Consider the following 24,207-nt stretch of genomic DNA (forward strand, 5'->3'; position numbering starts at 1 on the left):
CAAAGGCAAACGAAAAGACAAGGAGTGGGCTGGGCGCGGTGGCTGACGCCTGGAATCCTGCACTTTAGGAGGAGGGAGCGGCGGATTGCTTGAGCTCAGGAGCTGGCGACCAGCCTGAGCAACATGGTGAAACCCCTTCTTACCAAAAGTCCGAAAACGTTAGCCGGGCGTGGTGGTGCGCACCTGTGGTCCCAGCTCCTGCGGAGGCTGAGGCGGCGTGATCGCTTGAGCCGCGAGGTGGAGGCTGCAGTGAGCCGAGATAGCATCCCTGCACTCCAGCCGGGGTGACACACTGGGACCCCCCTCTCCAACGAACAACAAAAAGGACAAGGACTGAAATAGGAAGACCCAATACAGGAAAGGCAGGAAGGGGAGATGACCAAAGATGACAGGGGAAGGAGCAGAGCATGAAAGGGGTGCCAGGAGGAAGGAGGGAGCCACGTTAGAGAGGACAGAACAGTGAGGGCGTGAAAGAGTGCACCGCAATGGGCAGTCCGCGCCCGGGCCCAGTAGAGAAAGAGAAACGGACGAGTGGCTGGGGGAGGGGTGGGAAAGGTGGAGGGTAGGTCTGAAAAGACTCCAAGGGAGAGGAAGGATGGGTGTGGCCAAGACTCTGACCTAGACCTCACCCTGCTCCCCACCCTCCGCCGCTACGGTCCCAGTGGTTTCTTCCTCCTGTTAGGAGCCTTGACGCCGGAGGGGATAGTGGTAGGTGGGGAGGTTGAGTACAGAGGGTTCAGGCTGGGAGTCATGTCGGGTTGGAATGGGGGCTGCTGGGGAGCCACGCTCAAAAGCCGGGTCTCTGTAGGGGGACAGAGTCAGAGAACCGGGACAGTGAAGGCGGTGCTGAAGGGAGGGACTCTCAGGGATCGAGACAGGGCCCCCGCAGGTGGGATCGACCAGGGAGACAGAAAAGGAGAGCAGCGGGTGGAGGCGAAAGCAGGGCCGAGCAGAGAGTACTTTGCACAAAACCCGGACGCGGGGCACCCCGCAGCGTCCCAGACGCACCTGTTGGGAAGAAAGGAAGGGGCATCCCGGTGCTCGAGGGAAATCCAGTCCTGAGGGGCTGACTCTGACTCTTGGGATTCGGAGCCACCACCTCCTCCCTAGCTGCGGCCAAAACCTGGCAAGTGAGGGGGCGTGACCCTGGTGCTCAGGTTTCTCCCTCCTCACCTGGGCAAGGAGGGGTGGGGGCCGCGACTTCCGGTTCAGGTGAGTATCCCTTCGGTGACGTCAGGTCACCCTTGGCCACCCCTCCGGTCTCGCCTCCCCCTGCCGCGCCCCCGACGCCCTACATATACTCAGGTACGCCCCACCTGTCCGCCTGCACCTGCCGGCTCACCTCCGAGCCGCCTCTGCCGCGCAGCGCAGCCTCGGCGGACAGCTCAGGAAACTTTGGGACTTGCCGGAGCCCAGAACCGCGCCCAGACAGCCCCACCACCTTTTGTTTGGCTAGGGTCGCTGAGAGCGCCGGAGGGAACCGCCTGGACTTCGGGGACCGCTTTTGTCTGGAACCACCTCCCGGCGTAGCCTGTTCCCTCTGCCGCGAGGCCATCGCGTCACTGGAAGGGTTGATTTGTGTGTCTTCGGTGACAAGATTTACATTCACCTGGCCCAAACTCTTTTTGTCTTTTTGGGTAACTTGAAAACTCCACCTCAAGTTTTCTTTTGTGTGGCTGTCCCCCAAGCGTCTTCTGTTTTACTGTAGGGTCTCCTGCCTGGCGCCCCCAGTGTTTTCTGAGGGCGGAAATGGCCAACTCGGGCCTGCAGCTGCTGGGCTTCTCTATGGCTCTGCTGGGCTGGGTGGGTCTGGTGGCCTGCACCGCCATCCCGCAGTGGCAGATGAGCTCGTATGCGGGCGACAACATCATCACGGCCCAGGCCATGTACAAGGGGCTGTGGATGGACTGCGTCACGCAGAGCACTGGGATGATGAGCTGCAAAATGTACGACTCGGTGCTCGCCTTGTCTGGTAAGGCCGCGGGACCGACGGGGCGGACGCGCCCCAGACCCAGGTGGCGGGGGTGGCGCTCGTGGCAGGGCCGAGGCCCCACGGCTGGGCGCCTTGGGTTGCCGGGGAGCTGCGGGGCGAGGAAGTGGTCCGGTGGGGGCGGCGGGGCTGGGCGGGAGCGGGCCGGGGTTCTGGCTGCACGTGGGCGCGCACCTCGGCTGCCCGCGGTCCTCCTCCGCCCCCAACCCAGTCTCCTACCCGGCGCGGAACACTGGTGCTTAGGCGGGGGCCGTCCCCTCCCCGATCCCTGGGCAGTCTACTGCCTCCGTCATGTCCCGCCCTTTACTTAAAAACGGGCCACGGGCGCGGGGCGCGCCGAGGGCCAAAGTGCGGTGCGGCTGTTCGGAGTGGGCAGCCGCCTGCGGCCTCTAATCTTATCGGCCGATTAGCCGAAGCCACAAACCCAGTGGCCTCGATAACAGGCTCAGAGCTAGGACGCCGGCCGGCGTGTGCGCTCCGCGGGGCTCGGGCCACCGTCTCCGCTTCTCTTCGTTGCCCCCATTCACCCTTCCCCCTATCCAGGGCAGTTTCACCGAAACCCTGGTGCCCCGGGCGGATCCTGGAGCCGAGAGGGCGGGGCGGGAGCAGGAAGGCCGAGCTGTCGGGAGGGGCGGGGACCTGCCCGCTGAGCCTGGGCCTTGGACACCTGGGGCCCCAGGCCGGCGGCGGAGGCGGGCGCCGGCCAGTTGAGGTCCAGGGGTTAGTGGGCGTGGCCAGCGGCACGAAGGCTGGAGCTGCCTGAGGGCCACCTGCATTTCCAGCAATGACAGCGCCCCTTCCCCTCACCCGCAGCGGCCATGCAGGCCACTCGAGCCCTAATGGTGGTCTCCCTGGTGCTGGGCTTCCTGGCCATGTTTGTGGCCACGATGGGCATGAAGTGCACGCGCTGTGGGGGAGACGACAAAGTGAAGAAGGCCCGTATAGCCATGGGTGGAGGCATAATTTTCATCGTGGCAGGTGAGCCCCAGGATTCTCTCCCTTCTGGAAGGCGAAAGGCCGGGCAAGGTGCTGGTTTAGGGCCTCGCCATACCGAAACCCTCATTCTCTCTCCAGGTCTTGCTGCCTTGGTAGCTTGCTCCTGGTATGGCCATCAGATTGTCACAGACTTTTATAACCCTTTGATCCCCACCAACATTAAGTAAGTCTGGGAGTCCTCCCTCCTAAGGGGACAGGTCTGGGGTCCTGGGACAGGGAGGGCAGAGGCAGGTCAGGGTTTCTAACCCCCACCCCGCTCCCTTCTCTTCACAGGTATGAGTTTGGCCCTGCCATCTTTATTGGCTGGGCAGGGTCTGCCCTGGTCATCTTGGGAGGTGCACTGCTCTCCTGTTCCTGTCCTGGGAATGAGAGCAAGACTGGGTACCGTGCACCCCGCTCTTACCCTAAGCCCAACTCTGCCAAGGAGTACGTGTGACCCGGAATCTCCTCCTATGACCTGTGACCTGTGACCTCCTAGCCCCAGCCTGACAGGCTATGGGTGTGTCTGGATGCCCTAAAGGGCCTGGGGCTAGGGTCAGCCTGTGGGCAGGGTGCAGGACAAAGGCCTCCTGGTCACTTCGGCAAGTCATGTATAGTCCTCTGGGGGTGGGGGGGATTGGTAGGAGAGACAAAAACAGGGAGTGTGCTTTTTGTACAGTAATAAAAAATTCGTTTTGGGAAGTAGGCTTTTTTTCCATCAGAGCCTCTGCTTTCCTTCCGTCTGGATCCTTGCAGGGAGCTTGGAACCTTAAGTACACTCCAGTTCAGAAAATACAGAGTGCCCCAGTGGCTTGCATGGCCATTCCTGGCCCCCACTGACTCCACTGACAATTGACTAAAAGAGGCAGGTGCTTGTATCTCGACATCCATTCCCACCCCCGTCTTATTTAAATAGCTGCCGTGTTTCTTTTTTAATAAAAAAAATTTTATTAGGCATGGGGGTGTTCTACTCTCTCATGCTACCCTATGTCTTCATCCTACCTTCAGTCCTAATGAGACACTGCTTCCTGGCTCATGGGGTGGGGCTCCATAGACAAGGGGAACCAAGGTGGGGCAGGGATAAGGCCAGCGCAAACAACAGAGAGGGTTCTGGGCCCAAAGTCTTCCCGTGCCCCTTCCAATTACAGTCTAATAAAATTTGGCCAGTCAGATATCTAGGTCATCATCTGGGTCTTCTTGGTCCAGGTCATCATAAGCATCTGGCTCATAGAAGATGTGGCTGGTAGCCTGGCTTGGCCTAGGCCGCAGTAGAGCCTCCTGTCTGAGAAGGGAAGATTTGGTGCTGGTAAGGGTGGCTAACAGGTCCGGTCTGAATACTTTCTTCCAGGTGACTGTGACTCTCACTCAGCCAAACCCTCTTAGGCCTCTGTGTCATTTTCTTGGTCCAAGTCCCTTTCTCTGACCTCCAGGTTACAGCTGAAACACCACTCGATACTGGGATAGATATACTAGTACTGCTTCTGCTCTCCTAGTAAGTTCCTAGCAGCTTGAGGGCAAGAATCTTGTAGTCTTGCTTCATCCACCCACATACTGGGCACAGAACAGCAGGCATGTACTAAGCCCTTGTTAACCAACCTTTGCCACGCCCATATAGCTTTCTGTCCTCCTAGCACTGCTGCCTAGGGATAGGTCCACTTCCCAAGGGTCTGGTCTGACTCAGCCCAGGCCCAGGTTGCTCTGGGGACAAGTGGAGCTGGGACCCAAGGACCTAAGGGAGAGGTAAGAGACATAAAGGCCCTCTGCCATTGTACGGGGTATATATGGTGGATAAAGAACTTGGACTTGTCTCTGGACTTCAGCCCCTATAAAGTCTGAGGCTAATCAATAACCTGCTGTCGCCCCACCTCTCCGCAGCCCAGATGCTGGGCTCTATATATGGATCCACGTACCCAGGTCCCAACCTTACTTTTCAGAGCTGAACTGGAAGGGCAGGGTCAGGTTATCTCTGGCTTCTCTCTCTTTCTTGGACAGGTGAAGGTTAAAGGTCAAATGAGCTGTGGGATCCACCGGGGGTATATGAGGATCTGAGTGGGGCTGGGACTCTATGGAGGGCCCCTCTTGGAGATCCAGGCTGAAGTCTGGAAGGATGGAGAACCACTGAGTCTGGAGAGAAGAAAGAAAGGAATTTTTTTCATCTTACCGAAGAAACTAGAGAGGATCTAGGACTTTACATCCTCAGCCCCCAATCACCTATTTAACTGACTGCTTTCAGCCCATGCCCTCAACTTTTTCCTTTACATTTTTTTTTTTTTTCCCGAGACAGGGTCTAGCTCTATGGCCCAGGCTGGAGTGCAGTGGCACCATCTCGGCTCACTGCAACCTCCGGTCTCCCAGGTTCCAATGATTCTCCTCCCTCAGCCTCCTGGGTAGCTGAGATTATAGGCATGTGCTACCACACCCAGCTAACTTTTGTATTTTTAGTAGAAATGGGGTTTCGCTATGTTGGCCAGCTGGTCTCAAACTCCTGACCTCAGGTGATCTACTCACCTCAGCTTCCCAAAGTGCTGGGATTACAGGTGTGAGCCACCGTGCCAAGCCTCTATTTTATTTTCAAAAGTGAAAGCAAGTTTATTAAGAAGTAAAGGAATAAAAGAATGGCTACTCCTTAGGCAGAGCAGCCCCACATACTCTTTTTGAGATGGAGTCTCACTCTGTCGCACAAGCTGGAGTGCAGTGGCATGATCTTGGCTAATCTCAACTTCCACCTTCCAGGTTCAAGTGATTCTCCCACCTCAGCCTCCCAAATAGCTGGGACTACAGGCACCCACCACTACGACCGGCCTATTTTTGTATTTTTAGTAGAGATGGGATTTTGTTATGTTGGCAAGGTTGGTCTTGAACTCCTGACCTCAGGTGATCTGCCTGCCTCCACCCCTCAAAGTGCTGGGATTGCAGGCATGAGTCACGGTGCCCAGCAAAACAGTCTTCTTATACCCCTTTGTTGAGGCTGGGAATGGGGTCAGACTTAACGAATCACTGGAACCTGGGAGACCCAGGGTTGCAGTGAGCTGAGACTGTGCCATTGCACTCCAGCCTGGGCCACAGAGCCAGACTCTGTCTCAAAAAAAAAAAAAACCAAAAAAAAACCCCTGCCTGATCTGGCTTTCCAGCCTGAAAATGGTGATAACAAAACAGTCTACCTTATACCATAGCTGTGAAAATTAAATCAGGTAAGTGATAGAAAACACAGAGAAATATCCAATCAGCATTTTTTACAAAATGTCTCCTTGAGGGCTGGGCGCAGTGGCTCATGCCTATATTCCTAACACTTTGGGAGGCTGAGGTGGGAGGATAACTTGAGCCCAGGAATTTGAGACTACCCTGGGCAACATGTTTTTAAAGTCTCCTCGAAGCATCAGCTTTTTCATTGTTCTTCCCATCATGCCACCCCTTTCTCTGCCCCCGATTTCCAGTCCTTTCCTGTTGGTTCTTCTGACCTGATCGGTTGGGCGCTGTCGGGGCCTCCGACACAAGATGCGGGCCGAAGCCTGGCCCATTGTACCGCCCAGGGTCACCTCAGTCTGAGCAAGGCTGCTGAGAGCTCCCATGGGGCCTCGTCCATGAAGCTCTTCGTGTAGCAAGCCCAGCACATGCACCTTCCCCACTGGGGAGCCGTCACCTAGAGAAGGACAAGAAACATAGGATAGTAGGGAACATTCAGACTGGTGGCCTGGGATAAACTGTGGAGAGAAAAGGAGAGAGGCCCACATTCCATCACAGTGCTGCCAAAATCCTGACTTCCCTTGGCCAATCTCACTGTGGTGCTCTGAGCCTTCTCCAGCCCATACCTTTTTTTTTTTTTTTTTTAAATTTTTTTTAAGACGGGGTTTCACCATGTTGGTCAGGCTGGTCTTGAATTCCCGACCTCAGGTGATCCGCCCACCTTGGCCTCCAAAGTGCTTGGATTACAGGCGTGAGCCACCACGCCCGGCCAGCCCACACCTTAATATACTCTATTATCCCAATGTAAACCTGATCAAGACACCACTCTAACTCCAATCCTTTAGCAGCTCCTCAGCCTTCAGGATGGAATGAACACTTTCAGCAGGTGGTGTCCACTAACTTTCCAGCCTCATCTCTTACACATGGAAATACTTATAGTTTCTGGAACTTCCCAAGATCTCAGTCAGTGCCTTCAACTTTTTCCCTCCCCTTTTGGGAGCATTTAGAGTGTGTCAGGCACTATGCTAAACGCTTTAACACAATGTTTGGATCCTTACCAGGTGAAGCAATGAGAGATCAAGCAACTTAATACAAAGCTGGGCGTCTGCCTCCTAAGTCCATTTGAGTACCCACAGTGCATTTTTAGGTCAAACCATATAAAATTGATGATATTTGATAATTTTTTTTTTTTGATATGAAGTCTTTCATCTCACTGCAGTGCAGTGGCACTATCTCGGCTCACTGCAACCTCTGCCTCCCAGGTTCAAGTGATTCTACTGCCTCAGCCTCCTGAGTAGCTAGGATTACAGGTGTGCGCCACCACCCCCGGCTATTTTTTAGTATTTTTAGTAGGATGGGGTTTCACCATGTTGGGCAGACTGGTCTCCAACTCTTCACCTCAGGTGATCTATCTGCCTTGACCTCCCCAAGTGCTAGGATTACAGGCATGAGTCACTGCGCCCAGCCAATATTTGACAATTTGTGACCTAAGAAATGGCAATTTAGGGTGAAAGCACAGGCGCCGCTGCCTTAGGCAGCTCCCAGGCTCCTCACCTGCATGCTGCCCCCCCCCCAAAAAAGGCAAACGGCAATATAGTGATTCATCCTAATACTTCCCCTGTATCTTCCCCCAAAAAAGTGAAGCAATGAGAAATCAAGCAAGTTAATACAAAGCTGGGCATCCGACTCCTAAGTCCATTCAAGTACCCACAGTGCCCTTGAGACCTAGTCCCAGTGCCCTGCCCTGCAAAATTTGCCTGGCTGACCTATTGCTCTTGAAAAATACCCTTCTTTAAGGTACCCTGTGCATGTCCTATATCATTGTGGCCTTTATCAAACCATCTTGTTTACTTAACTCCATTTTTTATGGGACTTTGAGCTCCTGGAAGACAAGGATCCAGCAACAGTTAGTCTTTATTTTGCCATTATCTAGAATTGTACCTGACACATTGTATGCATTTACTATTTGTTAAATAAATAAATGAGTGAAGGAAACAAATAAGTAAAAAAAAGAACTTGGAGGAAAAAAGCAAATGGTAGATGGCATTACAGAGAAGTAAAAAAACAGACAAAAGGTCAAAAAGACGAAAAACGGTCTGACTGAAAAATCCGGATGTTTCTTCTAGGGTAGAAAGGAAAAGGGGCACACTCCTTGGCAGAAGGAAATGTACGAGGGGAAACAACGAAGGAGGGGTCTCACCAGGAGGACAGGAGTCCTGATGGCTCACTGTATGCAGGGTCTGGCAGAGTATGGTGCAGGGAAGATGAAGCAGCAGCCAGCTGAGTGAATCGAGAGCGATGGTGACAGGACCAAGATCTGTCCTATTGCACATGGCTCTCAAGGCTCCCAGTGGTCCTCCAGGAAGGGCTTCCCCAGTTTTTGACCAGTTGAGAGGATCTCTGAAGAAGTCATGGTAAACCAGCCTGCAAAGGGAAAACAGGAGACAGCATAATATTGTCCCTTCCCCCTCGGAGGATCAGAAATTTCATCCTCTGATCTTCATGGCTCTGTTTTCTCAATTTTCATGAACATCCTTAATACTAATGAAAGGTAATTACTGAAATAATATAGTGATTGAGAGCACAGATTTTGGTGTCTGACAGCCTGAGCTCCAAGCTTGGCTTTGCTACTTGGCTAAAGTCAGCTAACTGATAAGTTACTTTATAAGACTCAGTTACTTCATTGGTAAAATGGAGATGCCAAACTCAAAGCATTCAGCACAGTGCTTGACACATACTATATGCTTGATAAATGCCAATTATCACCATTATCAAGTATTTCCTGAAGGGGCACCTAATTTTTTTTTTTTTTTTTTGAGATGGAGTTTCTCTCTTGTTGCCCAGGCTGGAGTGCAATGGAGCAATCTTGGCTCACAGCAGCCTCTGCCTTCCAGGTTCAAGCGATTCCCCTGCCTCAGCCCCTCAAAGTAGATGGGATTACAGGCACGAGCCATCACACCCAGCTAATTTTTGCATATTTAGTAGAGATGGAGTTTCTCCACATTGGTCAGGCTGGTCTCGAACTCCTGACCTCAGGTGATCCACCCGCCTTTCCTCCCAAAATGCTGGGATTACAGGCATGAGCCACTGTGCCCGGCCTTAATTTATCACTATGGATAAATAAAGAGAAAGCAGAGGACATGAGACTTGGTTCCTGCCTGTAGAACAGCTTAAAGAAAGTCAAGAATTAAGTCATGGAATACCAACTACAAAAAAAAAATAATAACAGCTCAGGAAAGGGAGACTGGCATAGGCTAGAAATCCTGTGAAAGCTTTGTGGTAACAGAACTTTTTCCCCAGATCCGTCTTTTCTGTTTTCTGGTTTTCTTGTGGAATGCCAACGTAACCTACACCACCACCTCTATCACAACAATGGCTGATACAAAATTAGAAGCTCAACAATAGATGTAAACTACTATTATTATCCACTGAGTTGCCCCAACTAGGAAGTAAAAAGCACCCTACTAATGGTTCTTAATGTCTACTGATCAGGAACGGGGCTGGGTTTAGGTATTTCCTTATCTCTGTACTTTCTTCTCCCCCACATTAGTCAATAAATCCTGGATATTCTACCCACTAAAGTCCTTTACATTTGTTCTAAACTTTCCATCCCTACTACCTATTCCTTAAGCCAGGCCTCTATTACTTCCTACCATTATTCCCTAAAATTCATTAGGGAGGTGCGTCTTATTCACTGCTGTCTCCACTACCTTACATAGCACGTAGTTTACAGTTGGTGCTCAGTACACATGGACCTTAATGGGCCAACCCGGATTAAGAAATTACTACAATAGCCTTCCCACAAGTTCTCCCAGTCTCCAGGCTATTTCTCTCTCAACTTCTATGATCTTTGCTTTGGATTACCCAAATACTCATCACTCCTCTTACTAATTCTTGTGTCCTTAAAGACCCATATCCGTTTCTTAAATGAATATTTAAGAAACTGCCACTATATAGGAGGTTCTGCGCTTGTTGTAAACAAATTTCCTTAGCAACAGAGGTCTCAAATCTATTCCAACTTGTACTTACCGATTATTGATATCGGAGTCAAAACCTTCACGAAACTCTTCCTCGCTTACTTCACAGCCCAAGATATGCACTTGCTCCCCACTAAGGTAGAGATGAGGGGGGACTGTCAGAGTGGGCACAGGCTCCCTTTCCAGGGTAGGCCGGGGAGACACCATGGGATACTCACCATAGTGCAGATTTCTTGACAAGCGCCTTCAACAGACTGCGCCCCTCCCACTCCACGGAATCTGCAAAGCGAGGGACGGATAAAGCGTGAGAGCGACAGATGGAGAGCCCGTCGCGATCTCCACACTTAGCCTGTGACCCATGGCCCTTCCTCCCCACTTCCGTCCCTCAGCCAGGCCCAGAACCCCCCAGTGCCTCTGGCTCTCACCCCGAAGCAGCACCAGGCCGCCCAGAGCCAACAGCGAGTCCAACATCTCCAACTCGCGTCAGGTCCCTGCTCTGGCGCCCTCTGATAGCGTCATAACCCACTGCCCCAACCCTAGGATGAAAGGGCGGGGCACCCAGGAGTCCTCCCACCATTAAGACCTAACATAGTCTGGAGAAGCGATTATGTTCAATATTTCCAGGGGGACGCCCCTCCCCGAGCCGTGGCGCACAGTCGTAGGTACAACGAGCCCGTCTACATTTTCAGTGTGACCGGGGCAGGAAGAGCAGTTAGGGCAGTTGTCACTGGGAGGAGGGGGAGCCACAAGCCCCCCGCGAGGGTCTTAACCGCAGGGCCACGTGATGTTACTCCGCCCCGCCCACGCAGTTTGAGGCGGGACCTGCTTTGCCTCAGGCCCCGCCCCGTGGACACCTTCCGCGCGTGCGCCATACTGCAGTCTCGTTCGGCTTGCTCCTGGCCTTCCTTATACCTACCCCCATAGACCGCGCAGGGGGAACTTAGCCCTGGTGAAGCGAATACACGTCACCACCGGAAGTAGTGTCAAAGGGGAAGAGGAGGGGGAAGACAGGAGGAGGGAGTCCTTTGGGCGGTAAAATGGCGCCTGTCAGAGTGGGAAACCCAGCTGCAGAGGCTGCAGCCCCGCTCCCCAGCGGCTAAAGGACCCCCGAACTCGGGGAGGGGGAAGCCGCTCCGGCCCAGCGCTCCGCGCCCTTTGGCTCCCCCTCCCCCTCCCCCTCCTTCCCTGCTCCTCAGCTCTGCAGGCCCGTTCTCCGTCGCGGCCCTTAGCGCGCCGCTGCCCCCGCCCGCTCCATTCCTGCGGGTAGCCCCCTAGCGCGCTTGCGCAGCGGGCCACTCTCCGCTTTTCCCCCTTCCCCTCCCCCTTCCCTCCCTCCCTTTTCCTTGGCCCCCTCCCCCACAGCCCCCTCCCCCAATTATCCGTTCCCTTCTCTTCTGGTCTCGGAGGACCCCATCCTAGCCCGACCTGTCTTGGCCGGCAACCTCCCCGAAGCCGTCGGTGCCACTCCCAGCCCATGTGGGCCCCCGCGGGCTGCCCACGCTTGCCCCCCAGCTCCTGGTTCCGCTGGGCTTTCCCCTAGCCCGCGGTGGCTTTCTGAGCCGCCCGCTCCGTGCCCCTCTCTGCAGCCTCTCTTGCCACTCGGGGCCCCCGTTCCCCCTCCCGGCGGCGGGGGGCTGCCCCCGGGGGGCTGGCGGAGCTGGGCCGCGGGGGCCCCGGGGCCGGCGGTGCCGGGGTCATCGGGATGATGCGGACGCAGTGTCTGCTGGGGCTGCGCACGTTCGTGGCCTTCGCCGCCAAGCTCTGGAGCTTCTTCATTTACCTTTTACGGAGGCAGATCCGCACGGTGAGCCAGGGTGGGCGCTGGCGGTGTTGGGGACCTCTGTCCGCGGTGCTCACAGGTTTTCAGTGTGTCGGGCCTCTGTTTGGGCCTAGGAAGGGAGTCCTGGCGGGTGCTTTTCTCGCTAGAGAATTAAGGAACCCTAAGCGGGGCTTGGGCTGGGGAGGAGGGAGACCCTTGTAATAGAACCAAGACCTTGGGGGTTTTGATGGGGGCTAAATGGAACAGGATTTGGCAACTCTTGGGGGCTAAGGTGGTGGGTGGGGCGCCCTTTAAGAAAGCGGGAGTTGTTGCTAAAGAAACCGAGAGGCGCGGAACACCTGTTTGATGGCAGCCAGGTCTGTTGATGTGGCCTTGTGAAAGACTCTATTTGGAACCTCGGTGTGTGTTTGGTCCCATAACAAGGCAGAGACCGACTTGTGTGTCAAGGGTGGAGGTGGGTGTGAATGCATATATTACAAACAGGGACTGGAACTTGGGAAAATCCTGGATGTGAAGGAGAAACTCCTGCGGTTCCCATTAAGAGAACTCCAAAAAGGCTGTGAAAATGTATTTCATAGTGTGAATATTGGTATCTGGATTTGAGGACGAAAGCAGATGTTTTAATGATGGGCCTCTTTAATTGTGGGAGGGAGTTCAGGGTGGGTGCTGTGCCCACCATTAAAGTCTGGGTGTCCCTGTCAGAGGGCAGCGTTGGTCAGTTGTAGGGCTTGAATCTGAGGGCATGTTTGCTTCTCCAGGAGACCGTAGCATTCTGAGGGATACTGTCTGGATGCACCCAAACATCTCTGGGTCCTTTAGGGTCCTTTCCCCTTAGCTTTTTTCCAAGGTCAGAGCTCCTTCAGCTAACAGCACCTAATGAATGTGTTCTTGTGGTCTCATCACCACCAGGGAGAATCCTCAGGAGCCTGGGGAGAACTTAGTAAGCGGGGTCAGAGGTTCTGGGTCTGTACTTTGGTCTGTACTCCTCAGTGCAGTTTGAAAGAAAAAAACTAGGTTGGGGTGACCTGGTGTCCAGGAAATTTCCAGAAAGCCCTGAGTGGTGGTGGTGGTTGACTTAACTGATTTGGGAGAATGGGTCTGGCCTTGGGTTCATTCTCTCCTTTACTAGTCTACTTCCACTTACTGATTTAGGGTTTGAACAGTTCAGGATGGTTGTGGCTCTAGGCAGCAGCGCTATTCCCCTGAGAGAAGAGCTTGGAGCCAAGAAAAATTTAGGGTCATAGCTGCTGAGATCTGTGTGGGCTTAGCTCCTGGGGTTTTCTTTTCTTTTCTGAGATGGAGTCTCTTTCACCCAGGCTGGAGTGCAGTGGCGTGATCTTGGCTTACTGCACCCTCCACCTCTTGGATTCAGGCGATTCTCCTGCTTCAGCCTCCTGAGTAGCTGGGATTACAGGTGGCCACCACCACACCTGGCTAATTTTTTATATTTTTAGTAGAGATGTGGTTTCACCATGTTGGCCACGCTGGTCTAGAACTCCTGACCTCAAGTGATCCACCTGCCTCAGCCTCCCAAAGTACTTAGATTGAGCCACTGTGCCTGGCCTCCTGGGGTTTTCTTTATGGGTTGACTGCTTCTTCTCTGTGTGACCTTCTCGCTCTAACACATCAGTTTTCTGGGCACATGGAGTGGTGCTTCAGCTCATCCACAGGTTAGTTATTTCCAGAATTCCTCTCTTTTGGGCAGCACTGACCCCACAGCCTTTTGTCCTCCCCTCCCATCCAATCTGGTTTCTTTCCCCACCCCCTTTCTGGCAGATGCTTGGAGCATTCCCTGCATGCCCAGTATATGCAACCCGAGATAGCAAGGCTGGACACCCGAGCTGTTTCAGACCTCATCATGGCCCAGGGAGAAAAGAAGGGCAGATCTTGACTGGCGGGGAGCCCTTTGGTTTACAAGGGAGAGCCTGGTTCTTGTGTGCCTTGGGGCCTAGGGATGCACTGAGGAGGGTTTCTGCCTTTGAGGAAAAGTGTGGAGGAGGGAATTGCCAGGCTTCGCATGGGGTTATTTGTGTATTAGGATATAGGAGTCCCTAGGGAAAGCTTGGAGAAGCTGAGGTGGTGACGTCCTTGTCCCTTATTCACCTCTCACTTACAGCCCTGAGTTCACTCTGGCCTCCAAACCCTGCCAGTCAGCCTGGCAGGGGCTATCCAGTGTTCTTTGCCTCACCCGAGGTACCAGGATAAGGAGGCTGTTCAGAGGGCTGAGGTTCCCTGAACTTGTGACTTGGCTAGGAGAGACAGAAGTGGACAGGTGGCTGGTTAAAATAAGCGTGGTGGCTTCTAGCCAGGGGAACTTAGCTGACCTGACAACCTCTGGATTCCCTCATTCTATATTCCCATTAAAGACCCAGGGATCTCCTCCCCTGACTCCTACTCCCTGTGCACTAGGGAATCTGAGGCTCTCAGTTCCCAATGTGAGATGATGGTAGTTGCTACAAATAATTCTTGGGGTGAAGGTTGTGTTGCGGGGGCGGGGGGAGGGGGCGGGTCGTGTGTTTCTTTGTTCAGCTTAGCAGGATACTACCATAGTTAGGAGGGCAGGTTTGACCGGGTGTGGTGGCTCATGCCTGTAATCCCAACACTTTGGGAGGCTGAGGCAGGTGGATCATGAGGTCAGAAGTTCGAGACCAGCCTGGCCAATATGGTGAAACCCTATCTCTACTAAAAATACAAAAATGAGCTGGGCATGGTGGTGGACACCTGTAGTACCAGTTGCTCAGGAGGCTGAAGGAGGTGAATCATTTGAACCTGGGAGGCGGAGGTTGCAGTGAGCTGAGATCACACCAGTGTACTCCAGCCTGAGCAACAGAGCGAGACTCTGTCTCAAAAAAAACACAAAAAAACAAAAAAGAGGGCAGGTTCTTGGGTTGGACTGCATTGGTACAATCCTGGTTCTATCACTTCATTGATTCTACTAATATTAACTAACCACCTTTGCTACAGTGTTCTAGGCACTGGGAATACAGCCACGATCTAGATAAAATCATGTTCTCATAGAGTTTTCATTTTAATCAGGGAGACAAACAACTTAAGATAATCCCTATCTGTGTAGCCTTGGTCTCTTTACCTTAAAACAGGGATAATAGTAGTATCAGGGTTGTTTTGAGGATTAGATGAAATAATCCTAAGTCACATACCCAGTACCTGTGGTAAATGTTCAATCTGTGCTACCTGTTACTGTTACTGGGGAAGACTTCCTTGTCAAGGGTTCCAATCCTCTTTTGTGCTATTTCTAGGTAATTCAGTACCAAACTGTTCGATATGATATCCTACCCTTATCTCCTGTGTCCCGGAATCGGCTAGGTAAGTATGTGGTGGTAAGCCTCCTTTAAGGTGAAGTAGGGGCCAGCTCTGGGCCAGAGGTTGGTCAATATTATTCCTTCTCATTGTGGTTCAGCCCAGGTGAAGAGGAAGATCCTGGTGCTAGATCTGGATGAGACACTTATTCACTCCCACCATGATGGGGTCCTGAGGCCCACAGTCCGGCCTGGGACGCCTCCTGACTTCATCCTCAAGGTGTGTGGCGGTAGGGAGTGATGAAATGGTTACATCTGTTACTCTGCCCAGACCTGGACTCCCTTTCCCAGTCCCAGAGTTTCCATCCCCTGGCACCGGTGTCAGCCTGGAGGAGGGAAGCAGGTGGGTGAGGTGTTTTCCAGGCCTGGCTTGTGGTGTTCAGGATTTCCCCCAGCCCATCTTGTTCCTCTATAGGTGGTAATAGACAAACATCCTGTCCGGTTTTTTGTACATAAGAGGCCTCATGTGGATTTCTTCTTGGAAGTGGTGAGTTTGGGGAGCTAAAGGGAGCTCTGTGATGAAGGAATGGTTTTAGGGCTCTGGAAATTCAGAGGATTTGGAGGAAAGGATGAGGAGAAATGGATAAGAGCAGTTTTTCAGAGGGGAGGCTGTGGGATGTAGGGGAGTGGCTTTCAGTACTTGGGGTTCATTTGTTGTGCTGATGTAACTCTTCCACAGGCTTCTTTCTCTCTTGTTATTACATTTCCAAATCTTAAGAGTGTAGGATGCCTAACACTGAGTTTGGAGGTTTGGACTGGGGGTTCAGAATTTCATGTCCTCAGAGACATCTGATGTCGATGGAATGCCTGAAGGACTATGCTGTTGCCTTTCTGAAAGATAACTGTATATCTAAAAGAATGATCACCTTGTATGGCATTGTCCTCTTCCCCAATCTGTTTCAGGTGAGCCAGTGGTACGAGCTGGTGGTGTTTACAGCAAGCATGGAGATCTATGGCTCTGCTGTGGCAGATAAACTGGACAATAGCAGAAGCATCCTTAAGAGGCGATACTACAGACAGGTAAGCTAGAATCCCGGTCTAAGAGTGTGGCTTGGGAGGGAGGCCACCAGGGATGGATCTGGGTTTGAGGAAATGATCCTCGAAAGGGTGTGGGGGAGGCCTATTACATAATCCCTTGTCTTCCAGCACTGCACTTTGGAGTTGGGCAGCTACATCAAGGACCTCTCTGTGGTTCACAGTGACCTCTCCAGCATTGTGATCCTGGATAACTCCCCAGGGGCTTACAGGAGCCATCCAGGTATGGGGAAGAGGGGGAGTCTGGCAGGACCAGAACATGGTTCTGAGAAGGTATTTTTTCAGGAGACCTGGGCCTTGGTCTCTGAGAGCTAGGATTCCCTAGTTTATCCCTAGTTTGCTATAAGTCCAAATGCAAGTTATTTTCCTATTTCAAATGAGATATCATATATGTCCATTTCATAAGTCACATTTCTCATATCATTTTTTTCTTTTTTAAAATTTATTTATTTTTTGAGATAGGGTCTTACTCTGTTGTTGCCCAGGCTGGAGTGCAGTGTCATGATCATAGCTCACGCACTGCAGCCTTGTTCTCCCAGGCTCAAGTGAGCCTTCTGCCTCAGCCTCCTCAGTAGTTGGGACTATAGGTGTGTACCACCATGCCCAGCTAATTTTTTGATTTTTTTTTTTTTTTTTTGAAATGGAGTCTTGCACTGTTGCCCAGGCTAGAGTACAGTGGTGCGATCTCGGCTCCCTGCAACCTCCACCTCCCGGGTTCAAGCGATACTCCTGCCTCAGCCTCTTGAGTAGCTGGGATTACAAGTGCCCACCACCACACCCAGCTAATTTTTTTGTGTTTTTAAGTAGAGGCAGGGTTTCACCATGTTGGTCAGGCTGGTCTCAAACTCCTGACCTCGTGATTTGCTCGCCTTGGCCTCCCAAAGTGCTGGGATTACAGGTGTGAGCCACCACGCCTGGCCAATTTTTTGATTTTTAGTAGAGATGAGATCTCGTTATGTTGCCCAGGGTGGACTCCAACTCCTGAGCTCAGGTGATCCTCTCATCTTGGCCTCTCAAAGTGTTGGGATTACAGGTGTGAGCCACTGTGCCAGGCCAAGTGTGTGTTTCAAGTGAGGTACAATGGCAGTAAGTTTGACTAGAAGCATCAATAAGTATGAGATCTGGTGATTAAAACTTCATTTTAGGCCGGGCATGGTGGCTTGCGCTTCTTTTCATCAGCACTTTGGGAGGCTGAGGCAGGCGGATCACCTGAGGTCAGGAGTTCCAAACCAGGCTGGCCAACATGGTGAAATCCCATCTCTACTACAAATACAAAAATTAGCCAGGTGTGGTGGCAGGCACCTGTAATCCCAGCTACTTTGAAGACTGAGGTAGGAGAATTGCTTGAACACAGGAGGTGGGGGTTGCAGTTAACTGTGATTGCGCCATTGCGCTCCATCCTGGTGGAGAAGAGTGAGACTGAGTCTTAAAAAAATAAATCAAAAAACTTAATTTTATTTTGGAGCATAAATCAGGAAAGTTTTACTTAGGTTGTTGACTTCCGGTAGTGGGAGGTATATATTTTTAAGTAATAATTCCTCCTTCCCTCCAGTAAGAGGAAAACACCCAGTCTCTCTTCAATTCTGTTTCTTCTTATCTGCATTTTCACTACCTACCCTAGACAATGCCATCCCCATCAAATCCTGGTTCAGTGACCCCAGCGACACAGCCCTTCTCAACCTGCTCCCGATGCTGGATGCCCTCAGGTAAGGGAAGTGGGCTCTGGACACTTGGATTTCTGAGGAAAGGAGGAGGTGGGAGATCCTAAGAGGGAATAAAAAACATATGTCCTGTTTTACTTAGCTCTCTTCCCTTAAGAATTTAACATTTGAGGCCGGGCGCGGTGGCTCACGCCTGTAATCCCAGCACTTTGGGAGGCCGAGGCGGGTGGATCACGAGGTCGAGAGATCGAGACCACCCTGGTCAACAAGGTGAAACCTCGTCTCTACTAAAAATACAAAAAATTAGCTGGGCATGATGGTGCGTGCCTGTAGTCCCAGCTACTCAGGAGGCTGAGGTAGGAGAATTGCTTGAACCCAGGAGGCGGAGGTTGCGGTGAGCCGAGATCGCGCCATTGCACTCCAGTCTGGGCAGCAACAGCGAAACTCCGTCTCAAAAAAAAAAAAAAAAGAATTTAACATTTGGACCCAGGTCTTCTTACTTCAAAGCTCATCACTTTAGTAGGCTGTGGGCAAATTGGACCTACCTAATCATGTGAATATGGTGATAATACGTGCCCCACCTCTCCAGTGATGCACTTTAGTGTTATGAGGGTATCAATATAAGGAACTCTTATCTATGCAAGTTATTGTCGTTGTCCCAGGTTCACCGCTGATGTCCGTTCAGTGCTGAGCCGAAACCTTCACCAACACAGGCTCTGGTGACAGCTGCTCCCCCTCCACCTGAGTTGGGGTGGGGGGGTAAGGGAGGGCGAGCCCTTGGGATGCCGTCTGATGCCCTGTCCAATGTGAGGACTGCCTGGGCAGGGTCTGCCCGTCCCACCCCTCACTGCCCTTGGAAGCCCTACACTCCACTTGGAGTCTGGATGGACACATGGGCCGGGAGCTCTGAAGCAGCCTCACTCTAACTTCGTGTTCACACTCCGTGGAAACCCCAGACTGGGACACAGGCGGAGGCCTAGGAGAGCTGAAACAGTGTTTGTGGTGGAGAGGCAGGACTGGCCAGAGTGACAGACATACGGTGATCCAGGAGGCTCAAAGAGAAGCCAAGTCAGCTTTGTTGTGATTTGATTTTTTTTTAAACTCTTGTACAAAACTGATCTAATTCTTCACTCCTGCTCCAAGGGCTGGGCTGTGGGTGGGATACCGGGATTTTGGGCCACTGGTTTTTCCCTCAATTTGTCCCCCCTTTACTCTCGTATTTTTCTCTCCTCAGACTCCCTCAGACCTGTAACCAGCTTTGTCTCTTTTTTTCCTTTCCTCTCTTTTAAACCATGCATTATAACTTTGAAACCAAAGCAGCCCTTAGGTCCTTCTCTGGGGTTTTGGGAAGTGAGGGGAGGGCACTTTGTTCACATACACCCTGTCTCCAGGGCAGAGGGGGAAAGAGCCTGCTGCTGGACTAGAGGGCAGGGGGAAAGGTGGTGTTGAGCATGGGGATGTAATAATAGTGAATGGGGACACCAGATGCTTTGGCGGGAAGGGCCGAGTGACAGGATGAGTGCGCTGTGGGGAGTGGAAGGATACCTTCGGAGCAGTACGCTATTGAAGGCCGAAAGAAGAAACCTGGGCGGCCAAAGGGTGTAGAACTAGAGAAACGTCGGGCTTCGGTGGGAGCACTGATATGGACAGGCTAAGCGGGCGCTGCCCCCCCGGGCGGCTAATACTCCGACCTTCGCCTCCGAGGAAGGGGCCCCTCCCCGACGTCGCCCAGCTGGCTCCGCCTCCCCGGCGCCCCCCCGAGCCGGCCCTACTTTCCGCACCCGCCACGTGACGCTCCGCCCTTTCTGAGATCACATGATTTCACTCAAACACTGCGGTGTTCCTCCGCGCTGGCATAGTCCCTACCTCTCGGACGTCCTCTCAAGTCCCTATTGGTCTACTCATTCCTGGCACTCAAGTGTTCTGTACATATCTTCAAACATCCGTTTTCTTTTTGAACTCTTATTTCTGGAGATCATCTCTGTCACTTGGGTACTACTTTGTTTTGGTGTCAACGGCCGCCTTCAGCGTAGCAACGCGTTTTGTGAATAGCCAACCTTGTAATTGTCTCTGCTTGTGCCTCTGCGTTATTTCCGAAAGGAACATGGGGAACCAAGTCTCATGATTATTACCATCTCATACTCCTCTTGAGCCCCGTCTTCTTTGAGGGCAAGGTTGGGGAATAGGTTTAGAGTTATTTTCGATTAGTGAAAACCAACCATCTTTGCTACGTCTTCTGCGTATCCCACACATTAATTCCAAAGCGATTACGCTAATGGCGTGAGGGGGCGGGTCAGTGGGTGTTGCTACGCTAGCAGCGTTAGTGCCGATGAGGTAGTGGCGTATCTTAGCGGGGGGGCAGTCCTGTTAGTCGGGGGCGGGGTTGGTGAATAGGGAAGTGGCGCAAATTCGTGGATCACTCCGCTGAATCCGCCCGCCCGTCGCCGCTGTCGCCGCCGCCCCCCGTCCGGCCCCCCCGGGTTCCCTCAGCCCAGCCCGGTCCAGCCCGGTTCCCGGGAGGATGAAGTTCGTGTACAAAGAAGAGCATCCGTTCGAGAAGCGCCGCTCTGAGGGCGAGAAGATCCGAAAGAAATACCCGGACCGGGTGCCGGTGAGGACAGTAACCTGGGCCGAGGGCGCGGGACGCTTACGCTGACGCCACAGCCTGGCCTTTGATTTGGGACGGGCAGCGCGGGGATCAGGCTGCTGGCTATGGTGGGGTTGGGAGCCAGCCTGAAACTGCTGTCCTTGGGGCCGAGGATGAAAGGAGTGGGGTAGTGGTGGACCTGGGGTAGACAGGAGAGAGAAACCTTGGCATTTGTGAGTGGAGGCCTTAAGAGAGTTTGACAGCCTGAGCTTCAAGTGGTCATCCCCCCAGCTAGTTGAGGTTGCGAGATTGAAGCACTAGTCGGCCCAGACAAGTCATCTCCATCTGATTAAGATAGTTGTTTATGGTGACGCCCTATTCGGGGGATGGATCCTGGATATTTAAATGAACTCCAGTCAGTGAGGTCAGGATCTCTGGGACTCAGGACTGCACCGCGTGTGCAAAGACAGATGAGTCTGGGGTAGATTTAGGTACTAGGGTTATTGTTACTTGAGTTCTTGACAGGTGCAGCTGCGGGGCTGCATTCCTCTGCCTCCTCATTTTCATCCTCTCTTTATCAGGTGATAGTAGAAAAGGCTCCCAAAGCTCGGATAGGAGACCTGGACAAAAAGAAATACCTGGTGCCTTCTGATCTCACAGGTGGGAACCTGACCCAAGACCCAGGCTTGCTTCCTGTGGGTGGGAGTGCAGTCTCTGCAAGAGGAGGCTCCACCTAGCACCTGTTCTTTTGAGGGCATTTATGACCTCTGTGACTTTCTCACACCTTGTATCTTTTGCAGTTGGTCAGTTCTACTTCTTGATCCGGAAGCGAATTCATCTCCGAGCTGAGGATGCCTTGTTTTTCTTTGTCAACAATGTCATTCCACCCACCAGTGCCACAATGGGTCAACTTTACCAGGTATGGTGACTGGGAAGTGGTGGAGGCTTTGGAGAGGAAACTTGGAAGAGCCTGAGCGGAAGAAAGTGTTGTTACATCAGTAGTTTTGGACTAGTTTCCTGACTTGCCTTAAAATTTCATGATAGCAGTGGGTTGGGGGTTTGGACAGAACAGTAGGAGTAGAGAGAAGCGAAGAGAACAGTGAGCTAGAGAAACTGTTTGATCAGGACTCTTCCCAGTCCTCCTCCCCATTCCAGAGCAGCAGAAAACAGTTTAAGGTCTTTTTGCCCAGGACTGCAGAGATTATACTGCTTGTGCTAGTCGTTGGAGTCAGTGAAGGAGTCGGGCACTGGTTTGTGGTTCTAGAAGACCGTGTCTGGGTGGTGGTTGGTTGAAGTAAGTTAGGAGCCCAGTTGCTGAACAGTTTTCTGCTTTCATCTCAGGAACACCATGAAGAAGACTTCTTTCTGTACATTGCCTATAGTGACGAAAGTGTCTACGGTCTGTGAAGCTGCTGCCCCTGAGCTGGAGGGGGCTCTCATTCTACAAAGAGAGAGGTGGCCCCCCTTTCTTGACTTCCTCCTCCTTCAAGCTCAAATACCACCTCCCTTATTCAGGACCGGCACTTCTTAATGTTTAAGGCTTTCTCTCCAGCCTCTCTTAGGAGGGGTAATGGTGGAGCTGGCATCTTGTACCTCTCCCTTCTCTTTTCCCCTTTCTCTGCCCGCCTTTCCCATTCTGCTTTAGACTCTTGTCAGTCTCTGTCACATCTAGTGATTGTTTTGGTTTCTGTTCCCTTTCTGACTGCCCAAGGGGCTCAGAACCCCAGCAATCCCTTCCTTTCACTACCTTCTTTTTTGGGGGTAGTTGGAAGGGACTGAAATTGTGGGGGGAAGGTAGGAGGCACATCAATAAAGAAGAAACCACCAAGCTGAACTGAATTTTGCCTTGTGTTGCTCCCCTTCTCCCGCTGTCTTTCAGTCTTTCCAAGGCGTCAGTGGGTTTCAGTTGTGGGGAAAGAAGAGTAATGGGTACAAGCTGGAGGGATAGAAGTATATTTTGGTTTATTCTGTTCATGTGAGCTTTTCCCTGTCTGCAAAGAGAGGGTGGTTTTGTTGTAATGGAATGGAATACTGAGTATTATTTCATAAAACTTTAGTTTTATGACACATGTGAAACTAAATGTTAAATATGCTTATTTAAAAAATACTGTTTTTTTACTGTGGGTTCCTGTGGAGAAAGTTCGAAAGTACCTGCTTTAGGTGGACATTTATTAGAACATTTTAATTAAGGAAGATATTTTCATGTGTAGGAGCTGGTAAAACGGCTGTTCTCAGTTGCATGTCACTTGGCTAGAGTTTTGCCGGCGAGTGGGATCCGGAGGAGTGGAATCAGGGAGGGAGAAGACTGGGAGGAGGGAGCCATTATCGCCAGGAGTACTTCATCTCCCAGCGATCATTTCTCCCGCAGGCCGGAAGTGGGGCGGTCCCCCGGGGGAGAAAGAAGCTGCAGAACGAGGCAGTATGGTGGCCGAGAGTTCTAATCCCTTCTTCCTCTTCTTTCATCGTCCCGCCCAGCCTACATCTCCCAGGGGTCTGCGCGCGCATTTCCGCTCTCCCCTCCGGCTCCCCGTCTCCCCGCCGCTCCCCGGGGGAGGGGAGCGGCTTGGTGCGCCTGCGTCAGCCCGTGGCTTTCTGGGAATCAAAGTTCCGGAGGCTAATGCCGTCCCTTTTCCGCTGTCCCCGTACGGACTACAAAACCCTTGGTGCACTGCGCCTCGGCGCCGGCGGAGGGAGGAGGGAGAGAAGAGGAGGGAGGGAGGAGAGAGAAGGAGGAGGAGGGAGCAGGCGGCCGGCGGCGCGGGGGGAGGGGGCCCGGTCCGGGAGTGCGGGAGGCAGTGGTAGAGGGAGGTGGCGGCAGCGGCTAGCGGACCCGAGTCTCAACCGGGCTGAGGCGGACACTTCTGTGGAGCGAGCAGTAGGAGCACCGAGCAGTAGAGGCGGCACCGGGATCCCCGGCTCCGGGGAGGGGGGTGCCGGACCGGGAGGAGGGGAGGGGGCGATGCTGGAAGCCATGGCGGAGCCCAGCCCCGAAGGTGAGCTCTAGACCGGCACGGAGCGCTGAGACGGCGGGGGGCGGGCGAGGAATCAATTGGCAAACTTGGAGGTCGAGCCCCGGAGCCCAGCGGGGGAGTTCGGGGAGGGGGTCAGGAGCCTGGCCCTAGAGGTGGGAGAGCGACGAGTTGAGAGACCTTGGAGAAAGAGGAGTGGGAGACTGGGCTAGAGGAGTTGGAGATCAGACGGTGTGGGGGTGCAGGGGATAGGAGCTGGAAACCCGGAGCCCCCGGGGCTAGGGGCCGAAAGGGCCACCGGCAGATTGGGGCCCTGGAACTGGGAGGTTGGAGGAATCCGGTGGCCGGAGAGTTGCTAAGGGAGGACGTAGAAGAGGCTGAGTGAGGGGCCCGGTAGTTCGCTGAGGTGGGGTAGTTTGTAGCGGTGGTGCCAGAGCTCCGAGTAGTTGCCGCCGGAGAATGCCCGGTGATTGTCGGAGGGGTGGGCAGGTAGTTGTGGGGAGAAGAGGGGGTCTGGGTATTGTCTACGGCAGACGGACCTGTACAGGGGGGTAGTTGCGGAGCGAGCGAGCCAGGAAGCGAGGCGAACTGGGTAGTTGTAGGGGGTGGTAGGGCGGGGTGGGGGGGTCAAGACCGGCGACTTGCTTGGGGGGGTAGGGTTGGTCCGCGAGGGTTAGAACCTGGGAGTTGCGGAGGGTGAGGGGGGCATCGGCGGCAGCAGCGGTGGCTGCTC

At 53.0% G+C, this 24,207-nt stretch overlaps 5 protein-coding genes across 14 annotated transcripts in view; 4 read left to right on the forward strand and 1 right to left on the reverse strand.

The window, feature by feature from the left end:
• The first annotated feature begins 636 nt into the window (after positions 1-636).
• CLDN7 (claudin 7) lies at positions 637-3,671 on the forward strand. 3 transcript variants are annotated; one of them, XM_017531708.2, is made up of 5 exons: positions 637-708; positions 1,457-1,972; positions 2,804-2,968; positions 3,065-3,149; positions 3,260-3,422. In XM_017531708.2, exons 2-5 carry the CDS (start codon positions 1,750-1,752, stop codon positions 3,420-3,422), a joined length of 636 nt encoding a protein of 211 aa, XP_017387197.1. In that variant the 5' UTR covers positions 637-708; positions 1,457-1,749. The 3 variants fall into 3 exon arrangements, with proteins under 3 accessions (XP_017387197.1, XP_037595601.1, XP_037595600.1); XM_037739673.1 differs by lacking the exon at positions 637-708 and adding an exon at positions 1,275-1,305; XM_037739672.1 differs by lacking the exon at positions 637-708 and having other exon boundaries at positions 1,323-1,972; positions 3,260-3,671.
• Positions 3,672-3,893: 222 nt separating this feature from the next.
• On the reverse strand, positions 3,894-11,120 carry ELP5 (elongator acetyltransferase complex subunit 5). 3 transcript variants are annotated; one of them, XM_017531695.2, is made up of 8 exons: positions 11,042-11,120; positions 10,551-10,661; positions 10,344-10,404; positions 10,178-10,258; positions 8,349-8,572; positions 6,424-6,605; positions 4,893-5,089; positions 3,894-4,247 (listed from the first exon to the last, which is right to left on the reverse strand). In XM_017531695.2, the coding sequence occupies exons 2-8, from the start codon at positions 10,594-10,596 to the stop codon at positions 4,133-4,135; spliced, it is 906 nt and encodes a 301-aa protein (XP_017387184.1). In that variant the 5' UTR covers positions 10,597-10,661; positions 11,042-11,120; the 3' UTR covers positions 3,894-4,132. The 3 variants fall into 3 exon arrangements, with proteins under 3 accessions (XP_017387184.1, XP_037595599.1, XP_017387185.1); XM_037739671.1 differs by lacking the exon at positions 11,042-11,120 and having other exon boundaries at positions 10,551-10,899; XM_017531696.2 differs by lacking the exons at positions 10,178-10,258; positions 11,042-11,120 and having other exon boundaries at positions 10,551-10,880.
• A 6-nt stretch (positions 11,121-11,126) lies between these two features.
• Positions 11,127-19,234, forward strand: CTDNEP1 (CTD nuclear envelope phosphatase 1). Of its 2 annotated transcripts, XM_017531704.2 has the most exons (9): positions 11,127-11,929; positions 15,163-15,229; positions 15,324-15,442; positions 15,638-15,709; positions 16,126-16,242; positions 16,369-16,480; positions 17,879-17,963; positions 18,581-18,637; positions 18,875-19,234. In XM_017531704.2, coding segments are annotated over exons 1-9 (732 nt in total). In that variant the 5' UTR covers positions 11,127-11,827; the 3' UTR covers positions 18,876-19,234. The 2 variants fall into 2 exon arrangements, with proteins under 2 accessions (XP_017387193.1, XP_017387191.1); XM_017531702.2 differs by having other exon boundaries at positions 18,581-19,234.
• Positions 19,235-20,009: 775 nt separating this feature from the next.
• On the forward strand, positions 20,010-22,344 carry LOC108306609 (GABA type A receptor-associated protein). 2 transcript variants are annotated; one of them, XM_017531709.2, is made up of 4 exons: positions 20,010-20,529; positions 21,087-21,165; positions 21,306-21,424; positions 21,847-22,344. In XM_017531709.2, exons 1-4 carry the CDS (start codon positions 20,440-20,442, stop codon positions 21,910-21,912), a joined length of 354 nt encoding a protein of 117 aa, XP_017387198.1. In that variant the 5' UTR covers positions 20,010-20,439; the 3' UTR covers positions 21,913-22,344. The 2 variants fall into 2 exon arrangements, with proteins under 2 accessions (XP_017387198.1, XP_037595602.1); XM_037739674.1 differs by lacking the exon at positions 20,010-20,529 and adding an exon at positions 20,586-20,687.
• A 322-nt stretch (positions 22,345-22,666) lies between these two features.
• PHF23 (PHD finger protein 23) overlaps positions 22,667-24,207 on the forward strand; it is a 5,051-nt gene continuing 3,510 nt past the window's right edge. The window contains exon 1 of one of the 4 annotated variants that reach the window (XM_017531694.2): positions 22,667-22,996. In XM_017531694.2, the coding sequence (XP_017387183.1) occupies positions 22,927-22,996 (70 nt within the window). In that variant the 5' untranslated portion in view covers positions 22,667-22,926. The other 3 variants (XM_037739669.1, XM_037739670.1, XM_017531692.2) reach the window with 3 other exon arrangements.

Source organism: Cebus imitator, unplaced genomic scaffold (genome assembly GCF_001604975.1).
Source record: "Cebus imitator isolate Cc_AM_T3 unplaced genomic scaffold, Cebus_imitator-1.0 Scaffold72, whole genome shotgun sequence".
Taxonomy (NCBI): Eukaryota; Metazoa; Chordata; class Mammalia; order Primates; family Cebidae; genus Cebus; species Cebus imitator.